This window comes from Amblyraja radiata, chromosome 7, assembly GCF_010909765.2.
Source record: "Amblyraja radiata isolate CabotCenter1 chromosome 7, sAmbRad1.1.pri, whole genome shotgun sequence".
Classification (NCBI taxonomy): Eukaryota; Metazoa; Chordata; class Chondrichthyes; order Rajiformes; family Rajidae; genus Amblyraja; species Amblyraja radiata.
The window spans coordinates 37,098,642-37,110,742 of record NC_045962.1 but is presented as its reverse complement, the minus strand read 5'-3'; the positions used below and the strand labels follow the sequence as shown (position 1 = coordinate 37,110,742).

At 42.7% G+C, this 12,101-nt stretch overlaps 1 protein-coding gene across 5 annotated transcripts in view; it reads left to right on the top strand.

The window, feature by feature from the left end:
• Window positions 1-5,640, top strand: part of csrnp3 (cysteine and serine rich nuclear protein 3) — a 101,591-nt gene extending 95,951 nt beyond the window's left edge. For all 5 annotated transcript variants that reach the window (XM_033024193.1, XM_033024192.1, XM_033024195.1 and 2 more), the window contains 2 exons: window positions 1,052-1,348; window positions 2,635-5,640. In XM_033024193.1, the coding sequence (XP_032880084.1) occupies window positions 1,052-1,348; window positions 2,635-3,681 (1,344 nt within the window). In that variant the 3' untranslated portion in view covers window positions 3,682-5,640. The remainder of the gene's footprint in view (window positions 1-1,051; window positions 1,349-2,634) is intronic.
• The last annotated feature ends 6,461 nt before the right edge of the window (window positions 5,641-12,101 follow it).

Sequence of the window (12,101 nt, the reverse complement as noted above, 5' to 3'; positions counted from 1 at the left end):
CGACCCAAAACGTCACCTATTCACGTTCTCCAGAGATGCTGCCTGACCCGCTGAGTTCCTCCAGCATTTTGTATAAACCAGTGTTTGCAATTCCTTGTTTCTACTATGTATTGTTATGGCGTCATACAGTATGGAAACAGGCCCTTTGGCTCAACTTGCCCACACCGACCAAGATGTTCCACCTACATTTGGTCCATACCCCTGTACTATCCATGTATCTGTACTATCCATGTACTACCCATAAATCTGTCTCTATTGTAGTAAGATGAATAGTTAATTATGAACTAATTATCACAATAGCAACTTATAAATGTTATTCATAAGTGTTTGAGATTCTTCGAGAAAAAAGTTAATCTTAACATTCATCTTATAACAGAGCAGATAGATTTCTAATCATAATAATTTAACCTGTTCACATCTTCATTCACCCATCCAATCTTGAAAGTGGTCTGTTTCTATCTCCCCTCTCTCAGCCCTTGACTAATGTTTAAAACACCCGAGATACAACATGGAAACAGGCCCTTCGGCCCACAGATCACCCGTTCACAGTAATTCTGTTCAAGGGCCCCGATCTGAAACGCAACCTATCCATTTTCTCCAGAGATGCTGCCTGACCCATTGCAATACTCCAGCACTTTGTGTCTTTCTACATTATTATCTTTAAAAGCTTATTGCTGAATCTTTGAGAGCACAATGTAGATTCCCTGGGATGCTGTTTAAACAAGTAAAGCAAAATCCAAGGCGAAATGGGTGTAAGACTAGGTGGAGCACAGGGGAAAGAAGGGGCCCGTTCCTCCTGTTTGCATGTGGCCTCACTGTGACATGAAGAGGTCCAGGACAGAACTGTCAGTGTGGCAGTGGGAAGGGGATTTAAAATGGTTAGCAACTGGGAGATCCAGCTGGCTGTTGCTTTATCTGAGCACAAGTGCTAAGATAAAGAAGAGCCCCAACGTGAACCGTCACCTATCCATGTTCTCCAGAGATGCAGCCTGTGTTACTCCAGCACGTTGTGTCTTTTTTTTTGTAAACCATCTCACCTTTTGCATTGCAGTTGACAAAGAATGGAACAGTGGAGTCTGAAGAAGCCAGCACACTTACACTGGAAGATATTTCTGATGATGACATTGATCTGGACAACACGGAAGTCGATGACTATTTCTTCCTACAACCATTGCCGACCAAGAAGAGAAGGGCTTTGTTACGGGCGTCTGGTGTCAAGAAGATTGACGGAGAGGAGAAACACGAGCTTCGTGCAATTCGAGTTTCCAGAGAGGACTGCGGCTGTGACTGCCGAATATATTGTGATCCTGAACTCTGTGCTTGTAGTCAAGCGGGAATTAAATGCCAGGTGAGTGGAGAACTTATTCTGTGTAAATACATGAGTAGGTTTAGTCACATGTTTAAAAAAAATAAAAAAAAATTCTCTCCCAGAACTTGCTGCTAAAATATTTGTTGTGTAATCCACATCAGACTTTCTAGATACAGCGTGGAAACAGGCCCTTCGGGTCACCCGAGTCCACGCCGAGCAGCGATCACCCGTTCATAAGTTTATGTTCATAAGTTATAGGAGCAGAATTAGGGCATTTGGCCCATCAAGTCTTTTCCGCCATTCAATCATGGCTGGTTTATCTTTCCCACTCAAACCCATTCTCCTGCCTTCTCACGCTAGTTCTATGTTATCCCATTTTCGCTGTTAAATTGACGACTTTAGAGATACATCCAGTCCGTGCTGACCAGCGATCGCTGTACACTAACACCATCCTACACACTAGGGAACATTTATAATTTCCAGAAGCCAATTAACATACAAACCTGCAAGTCATTGGGATGAAACCGGCGGTCCCAGAGAAAACCCTCGTGGTCACCGGAAGAACGTCCAATCCCCGTACAGATTGTCAGGATTGAACCCGGGACTCTGACCATGCTGTGATACATCCCAATAAAATGCTTTCTACGGCATATGTGTAGAAGTTGGTGAAATTTTTTATTTTATTTTTTCCTTTCACTTCTTTTTCTTCTTCTTCTTCTTCTTCTTTATTTATTTATTTATATATATATATTTTTTATTTTAAAAGAAAGTAAGAAAGACAAGAAAAAAAATAGAGAGAAGAAAAAGAGGAAAAATAGATAGTAGAGAATAGAAAAACGTGAAGTGTGTGTATATAAGAAAAGAAAAAGTAGAAAGTAGAAATAGGAGAGAAAGACCCTTAAAAAAGAAATGTTCAAATCTTTATTCGGAGATGTCAATCTATCCACGACCTGACCTGAAATCAGTAATCTTTATGGTGCTGCTGTATCACATGATTCCAAAAAGTCGATGAAAGGGGACCAACTCCTTAAGAATTGGTCATATTTATCTATTAGTCGGAGTCTCATTTCTTCAAGGTGTGCTATGTCCATCATATTCCTAATCCACATTTTAATAGTTGGTATAGCTGTATTTTTCCAAAATTTAAGTATCAATTTCTTTCCAATTATTAACCCATAATTAAAAAAAACTTTTTGGTCTTTATTTAAATTGATATCTTCTACTATTATTCCAAATATAATCCAAATATAAAAAAAGAATTTTTTTTTCTAAGCCAGCGCCTGTTTCTAGTTAACCGTTGCCCTGTGCTGTTTTCTTCCCCCTAGGTGGACCGCATGAGTTTTCCGTGTGGATGCACCAAGGAAGGTTGCAGTAACGCGGCGGGCAGGATTGAGTTCAACCCTATCAGGGTAAGGACGCACTTTCTGCACACCATCATGAAGCTGGAGCTGGAGAAGAGCCAGCAGCAGCTGGACCTGGAGAAGGGACTGTCGGTGGGAGAGGTGAACGGGCACTCTGCCCATCTATCCCGCCCGTACTCGGCCACTGAGACCTTTGAGGTGGACAACGAGCCAGAGACGGCGGTGATGCACCTGCAGTCGGCGGAGGAAATGGAGTGGCCTGAGGAGGAGGAGGAAGAGGAGGAGGATGGCAGCAGTCTGTGCAGCGGTGTGACGGACTCCAGCCTTCAGAGTCTGGCTGCCAGCGAGTCAGACGACGAGGGAGGGGGCAAACCCTCGTCTGTCCCCGCCCCCCCAGCACAGCCCGACACCCTCTCCCTCCCCTCCGTGCTGTGCTACGCCGACGGGACCTCGCCCGAGGCCGCTTCCTACTACGGCAACCCATCCGCGCTCTACTATCAGATTGACCGCAACTCAGCTGCCAGTGCCGTTAGCGCTGACGACAGCGCCTCGCCCGCCTCCACGGAGCGCAGCGGTGAGCCCTTCTGTGTGGAAGCCACCTTGACCTCGAACTACAGCGAGGGGAGCCAGGAGAACGGGGCGCTCTCCCTGGTGCCCTACGGCTCAGCGGCAGATCAGTACATCGAGTACACCCCACAGCCAGAGGGAGGCTTCGGCGGTGCCCACTACCCCATCCCCACCCCCTCCGTGATAGTGTGCCGCCCCTCGGTTCACGGAAACATCGCCCAGTGCAACGGTCTGTACTCAGACCAGCAGCCAGGACACTCCCGAGCGGACCTACAGAGCTACTTAACTAACCACGTTCAGGATGACTACACCGCTGCTGCCGCTGCCGCTGGAGACCTGTACTCCCCCAAGCAGGTCCTGGACAATGCCATAATCCTCCCAGAGGGCAGCGCCTTGCTAGAGGAAACCATCAAAGCCTCAGTCGTGGAGACGGTGTTTGTTTAGCTTGCTCCCTCGCTCTGTACGCTTTGTCCCTCCCTCCGCACCGGTCATTCAGAACGGGAAAGATTTACAACATGAACGTTTACAATTTTTAAACACTCAACACCTTTCCTTTGACTGATCAGAGGCCGAGATGAATGCCACTGGACGGCAGTGGTTTACTGACTGCAATCAGAAATGAGTTTCATGTGAGACACTGCATTAGACATTGTAGTTTAATGCGAGCCATTTCAGTCACTAATAATTTATTTGACTTTCAGAAGCATTAACTTACCTGAGCATTATAGATGAAGGACAGCGCAGCAGCCAGACTCAATCTTCACTCTCTGCTGTAGGTCTACGCGACAATCTCAAAAGTTTAAAATAAGGTCCCTGTTTTCAACAAAAACTTGGAAAACTACTTATGTACTATACACGTGAACATTGTGAAAATAATTTTGTTTCATCTGTGAATTTATTTATGCCAGTTGGTGCGATTGTGAAGTATATGTTAAATATTTCTCTTTGATTATGACAGATAATTCAATCCAAGAGATCAGCAAAAATTGTTTGAGATGATACAGGCTTCATTTTCAGTTTAGGAGTTATTTTGAACTGAATATGAAGACAGCTCTTTCTTTGTGTTTATATTTACTCTACAAGTGTGAAGGCAGTGCTCATAGTTTCATAAGACATAGGAGCAGAATTAGGCCATTTGGCCCAATGAGTCTACTCCGCCATTCAATCATGGCTGATCTATCTTTCTCTCAACCGCCTTCTCCTTGAAACCCTTACTGATCAAGAAGCTATCAATATCTGCTTTAAAAATACCTAATGACGGCCTACACAGCCATCTGGGTGTGATGAATTCTACTCATTCACCACCCTGTGGCTGAAGAAATTCCTCCTCATCTCCATTCTAGGTACGCCCTTTTATTCTGAGGCTGTGCCCTCTGGTCCTAGACTCCCACTACTGCAAACATCCTCTCCACATCCACTCTTGCCAGGCATGAGACTCCAGTGAATAACAAAAGCTCAGGATCTCTTCAGACTGTGAGAACAGGAGTTTTATTTTTAGAATCAACATCATAGTTTCACTGATCCATGATTATGGTAGCTCACAGCCCTAAACATACAAACATTGAGTTGCCCAATTTTAAGGTAACAACCCAACTCCCTTTTCCCCTGCCTTAGCTTGGTGCACACACATTTCTCCCGTTATCCCACCCCTTCCCCCTATATCTTCCTCTGGCTTCACATTTCTCTTCTCTTGCACCTTTTTGTCTCCTTTTCACCTCTGCCCTCTTTGTCCACCCAACTACGACAATCACAACCGCCCCACTCCTCAGCTGTATCCACCCATCACTTGCCCGATTTTGCCCTGCCTTTCATCTCACTTCCTTCCCCACCACCAGTCTGACCCAAAACATCACCCGCCCATCCCCCCCACGGATTCTGCCTGACCCGCTGAGTTCCTCCAGCACTTTGTGTTTTTTCTTCCTTTTAAGCAAGCCGCCTGAATTGCAGAATGAGAAAATACTGGCACATGATCACTGACATATCTCAAATAAAACACATTAAAGTCCATGGAAAACACAAAGTGGTAGTGGGAATCAATCTGTCATGCTATCACTGAATGTTATAGCTCCCCCAGCACTTGTTTGACAAACTAAAGTGAAATCTTTACCTCGAAAGAAAGATTGTGCACTCTTTATATGTAATGTGCTGTTTTCCCAGCTAAATCAAATATTTTATAAATGGAATCAAATTCCTTTTAATCAGGCAACATGTTTCTATTTTGTCACTCCACTGTGGTTGATAATTTATTAACGGTGTGAATGAGGGCAGCACCGAGGTGCCGCTGGTAGAGCTGCCGTCTCACAGTTCGATCCTGACCTCAGGTGCAGTCTGTGGAGTTTGCACATTCTCCGTGACCATGTGGGTTTCCTCCGGGTGCTCCGGTTTATTTTCACATCCTAAAGACGTGTGGGTTTGTAGGTAATTGTCCTCTGTAAATTGCCCCAAGTGTATAGGGAGTGGATGAGAACGTGGAATAACATAGAACTAGTGTCAACGGGTGATCAATGGCTGGCATGGATTTGGTGGACCAAAGGGTCTCTTTCCATGCTGTATCTCTAAACTAAACACTGCCAACATTTCCTAACTTCATGAAATAATTCACAGGGTGGAATAATGCAAAATTTAAATTTAGCAAGATAAAATTTATTTAATAGAGTTCATGTCATAGGAGCAGAATTTGGCCATTTGTCCCATCAAGTCTACTCTATCTTTCCCTCTTAACCCCATTCTCCTGCCTTCTCCCTGTAAACCCTGACACCCTTACTAATCAAGAACCTGTTACAATCTCCACCTTAAAAATATCCATTGACTTGGCCCCCACAGCTGTCTATGGCAATGAATTCCACAGATTCACCCCCCTTTGGCTAAATAAATCAGTTGCGGCTTTGCAAAATGCATTCCAAGAAAACACTGAACTTTAATTTACACATTCCCATCAGGGAACAATAGGGCTTATCAATGTGAAAAAATAATCACCGGGGCAGCCTTGGTGAAAGTCATGTTAGGAGAGTCTGATTTTAACATTTCATTATATGGTTCTTGACAGCAATCAGAGAGTTCAAAGTTATGCCTGGGATGAGGGAAATAAATCATTCCTTGGTGACAGGTTCATTTCTCAGAGTGCATCTTACTTTAAATTCTGCCTCTACTGAGCTGTTACCTTGGTGAATAAATCTTGGATTTCAGGTTGGTGATTTAACAAAGATATTGACAGTTCAGAAAGTAGATGGTTGGTCACTTACTTTATAAATCGTGGGCGCACAAGAAACAACAGTTGCTGGAATCTGGAGCAAAACACAAAGTGCTGGATGAACTCAGCGGGTCAGGCAGCATCTGTGGAGAGAATGGAAAGATGACGTTGTGGAGTTAATCTGAAGAAGGGTCCTGACCCGAAAAGTCATCTGTCCATCCCTCCACAGATGTTGCCTGACCGGCTGAGTTCCTCCAGCAGTTTGAGAATGAGATACAGCATGGAAATAAACCCTTCGACCCATCAACCATCTAGTTTAGTTTAGTTTATTGTCACGTGTATCGAAATACAGTGAAAAGACTAATTATCTATTTACACTGATCTAATCCAACTTTATTCTCTCCGTATTCTCATCTACCACACACAGTCACACTAGGGATAATTTACACAGAGGCCAATTAACCTACAAACCGGTACGATTTTTGGATGTGTGAGAAAACCGGAGCACCTGGAGAAAACCCACGTGGTCACAGGGAGAACATACAAACTCCGTACAGACCGCATCGATAGTCAGGATTGAACCGGGGTCTCTGGGGCTGTGAGGCAGCAGCTCTACCAGCTGCGCCCCTGATCTGAATTTATCAAGCAAAAAAGACCCATCAAACATACCTATTAGTGGAGAAATTATAACAACTAATAGCTAGGTCACTTTAGTTTTTACCTGCACAAGTTGTAGCTTTGCCAGTGATCTTGAAATTTCAATTCTTGCATGTACTCAGTATACAATCACAACTCTTCTTCACTTGTAGCGAGCAATGTGCTTGTGTAAGGGAACTACTTGTTATCGCCATTCTGCTGGAATAAATATTCAAAACTTCTAATGACGTTTAACTAGTGTACGGGTGATCAATGGTCGGCACGGACTCAGTGGGCCGAAGGGCCTGTTTTCACACTACAACTGTGAAATAAAAAAGAATGATTCATTTAATTCCAGTAAAAGCTGCTTGTGTTGACTATATGCCACCACATCAGTTGGTTCTGAACTTTTCTCACCCGCATTTGAAAATTAATCAAACATTTGGACTTACGGACAATATTTTAAGATCGCATGATAGATGAATTGATAATTCTGTCAGTGATTCCAGGGATCGACACAAAATGCTGGAGTAACTCAGCGGGACAGGCAGCTTCTCTGGAGAGAAGGAATGGGCTTTTCCAGAGATGCTGCATGTGCCGCTGAGCTACTCCAGCATTTTGTGGCTATCTTCGGCGGAAACCAGCATCTGCAGTTCCTACACAACGTGATTCCAGCTTTCAAAACATTCTATTTTGGCTTTGCAGCTTGTTAATCCCAAAGTTAAAGCATTAAATAAGAATCAAATTAAATCACTTAAAACAAAATGAAAGCACGAAATAATGAATAGTGCAATGACATTGAATACTCTATCCGCCTGCCCCTTGCCTGCTGAAACATGCACAGCAGCTGCAAGGCAGCATGGCAAAAGTTTCAACAACTTTTGCCAGAATTTCCCATCATTTTTTATATAAGAAGTTTGCACCACCTCCTACAGCAGAGTTGTGGATGTAGCCCAGGTCATCACACAGACCAGACTCCCCTCCATTTACTCTATCTACACTTCACGCTGCCCCTGGAAAGCAGCCTACATAATCCAAGACTTGTCCCACCTCGGTCATTCTTCCTTCTCCCCATTCCCATCCTCCGGAAGGTACGGAAGCTTGAAGTGTGCACCACCAGACTTGGGAACAGCTTCTTCCCTTCTGTTATCAGGTGATGTTTCAGGTCGGGACTAGTCTTCACCTCTATCCCATTGCGGACATTGGACTTTATCTATGGAACTGATGTGCTATGATGCTCAGAACTATATTCTGCACTCTGTATCTTCCCCTTTGCTCCACCTATTATACGAGTTTGAACTGATTGTATTTACATATAGTATTATCTGATCAGTGTGGATAGCACCCAAAACCTAGCTTTCACTCTACCTCGGTACACGTGACAATAATATACGCGAGCTATCTGGTCGTAGCTGGGAGTTGGGAACCAGCGATTTACGTAAATAGACTTTACCTCAAGTTTGTAGTAGTCAGATGCTGTAAGAATATCACACATAAACAGGACTTTATAGATCTATACAGCATGGAAACTGGCCCTTCGGCACACTGAGTCCGCACCAACCAGCGCTCACCCTGTGCACAAGCACTATCCTAGGGACAATTCACAATTTTACAGAAGCTAATTAGCCTACAAACCTGTACGTCTTTGGAGTGTGGGAGAAAACCATAACACCCGGTTAAAACCTGTGCGGTCATGGGAAGAATGCTCAAACTGCAGATGCTGATTCACAAAAAAGGACACAAAGTGCTGGAGTAACTCAGCGGGTCAGGCAGCATCTCTAGAGAACATGGACAGGTGGCGTTTCGGGGGTGGGGGGCCTTTCTTCAGACCTATTCAGTGAGTAGTTAAAAGCCAGTGGTTCCAGGGACACTGTTGATTTCACGAAAGATTATTGTGATTACGTTTTCTGTTTACAATCTTAGAATATCCAAAATCACTTAAACAACTGGATCTTAAACCAACAGTATTTTGTTCCATGCATTGAGGTTACTTATATACCATAAGAGAACGGATAATGTGAAATAATTCATGTTGTTCCAATTGATGGTACAACACAAGTTGTAATCATGTGTAGTTACATCCTTTTATTTTGATAAGTTAGTCATTGTAGAATAATTTATGAGGATAGAAAACTGACACAAGATAGTTTCATTTGGACCATAAAAAATCTTTAATTTCTTTCAATCGCATATGTGAAACTATGTTTATATCATGGTTAATATTTTTCAAAAACTATTGTTCCAGGACTAATTTTTTGGACATATTGTGATATTTTTTGTCTAATTAAAGAGGGATCACATACCACGGGAAGTTTCACAACTCATGTTTGACAGGCTATTTAATTGGAGACACAAGAAACTGCAGATGCTGGAATCTTGAGCAAAACACAAATTGTTAGAGGAACAGCATGTCAGGCAACATCTGGGGAGGGAATGGACAGGAAATGTTTCAGGTCGAGACTCTTCTTCAATCTGAAGAAGGGTCCAGACCTGAAACGTCGTTTGTCCGTTCCCTCCACAGATGCTGCCTGACCTGCTGAGTTCCACCAACACTTTGTGTTTGGATGGTAACTTAGTTATCTCATCAAAGATACGATCAAACAGGCAACACTTTGCATTGTTTAGAAAACTTTGGGATATTACAATTTATATAGTCTACCTGTGACCCCAGTTGTGCCAAAAGAGATGGTAGACTACAATATCACAAATCCCCAGAACTGAATTAAAGCTGGGTTTAGAATATTGTAATTTTTTTTCACAGTAACTGTATACTTGGTAGTATTTATCTGTTCAGTATTTATTATGAATGATGATGCAGACATTTGATGTATTTATTGTGGTTTGTTGCAACAGTATATTGCAAATTCAAATTTTACTGTATTTTTTTGTTGCTAGAACATTAGTGCTAATTGTTACAGCTGTACTGTATTATATGAGCTTTGGTTCTCTGATGTCTATTTGTTTGTATTCCAGCTATTGCAAGGTGCAGGCTTGATATTTGTCCAATTAACTTGCATCTTTGGGGCCTGTAAAAATTGGACAAAATGTATTGTTTCGGAAGTTTGTTGTCTTCTTTGCACAAACAGATGTTGCTTATAGATGGTCAGAATGTGAAAATTCTATGTTTTAATTATTCCACATTGCTGTAGGAAATGAGGCCAAAATACAGTACTGAATGAATTTCCATCACCCCCATCTGGTGCTGTGCTTTTTTTTTTTAACATTGATTTATGCACAAGCACATTCTCGGTGTTCATGGACATGTGTAGTACATTGAAGCACAAGGAACTGCAGATATTGGAGCCTTTGGCAAAACATAAGGGAACACAGTGGGTCAGGCCTGTGGATGTGGAGGGAAAGGACACACAACATTTTGGGTCAGAATCTGAAGAAGGGTCCTGATCGGAAATGTCACCCGTCCATTTCTACCGTAGATGCTGGCTGACCTGCTAAGTTCTTCCAGCACCTTGTGTTTTGTTCATGTAGATAATCTTAAGCTTTATATATTAAGGATGCAGCCAGTGCTCTCTCCTCTCTGAATTGCCTTCCACTAATGTTGTGAAATAGAGTTATAGAGTCATACAGCATGGAAACAGGCTCTCATTCCAAATCATCCATGCCAACTAAGATGCCCCATCTAAACAATCCCCACTTGGCCCATATCACTCTAAACCTTTCCTATCCATGTACCTATCCATTTGTATTTTAAATGTTGTTACAGTTCCTGCCTCAACTACCTCCTCTGGCAGTTCACCCCCAATAGCTGTGATTAAAATTTTGCCCCTCAGGTTCCTATTAATCTTTCCCCTCTTCCTCTCACCTTAAACCTATATCCCCTGGTCTGGATTCCCCTACTCTGGGTAAAAGACTTTGTGCATTCGCCATGTCTATTCCCCTCATGATTTTATACACCTCTATAAGATCACCCCTCAGCCTCCTGCGCTCCAAGAAATAAAGTCCCAGCCTGCCCAACCTCTCTCTCTATAGCTCAGCCCTTCGAGTCCTGGCAACATTCTCTGCACTCTTTTTAGCTTAATGGCATTCTCCCTATAGCAGGGTGACCAAAACTGAACACAATACTCCAAATGTAGCCTCAGTAAGATCTTGTACAACTAGAAAATGTCCCAACCTGAAACATCACCAATCCTTTTACCCCCAGAGATGCTGCTTGACCTGTTGTGTTACTGCAGGATTTTGTGTCTATCTTTTCTATACTCTATACCCCGACTGATGATGTCACATAGCAATGTATCCATACAAATTCACCTTGACTTATCAAGTAGGTTTATTTTAAACACAAGAACCAGAGGTCTTTAACCTTATTGTTTTCCAGTATGTCATGTGTTTATAACTAATCTATAACCCAATTCCATAAATACAATTCTGCCTATTATTCCTATATTTTAATCACCAAAGACCTATCAATTTCATGTGACAGCATTATTTAGAGTGAAGAGGGGATTATATCAGTAAGCAATGTTATCTCCCAGAGGGAATCGAAAAGTCTGGAATCATTTGTATACAGAACTGTTTGGTTGCCTGGTTCGTTTAAGGCCCAACTCTAATTTTTTGGGTAGGTTTAGTTCTAGTTGAGTTCAGAGGCACCTCACTCAGTGCCACCAATGCTTTACACAGTTATGTGATTCCTTTAGTTTGGTTTAGTTTAGAGATACAGTGTGCAAACAGGCCCTTCGGCCCACCAAGTCCACACCAACCAGCGATCCCTGTACACTAGTTCTATCCTACACACCAGGGATAATTCACAGAAGCCAATTAACCTACAAACCTGCAAGATTTATGGCACGTTTGCTTTACTTGAGTATAGAAGTTGGGATGTAATGTTAAAATTGTACAAGGCATTGGTGAGGCCAATTCTGGAGTATGGTGTACAATTTTGGTCGCCTAATTATAGGAAGGATGTCAACAAAATAGAGAGAGTACAGAGGAGATTTACTGGAATGTTGCCTGGGTTTCAGCAACTAAGTTACAGAGAAAGGTTGAACAAGTTAGGGCTTTATTCTTTGGAGCGCAGAAGATT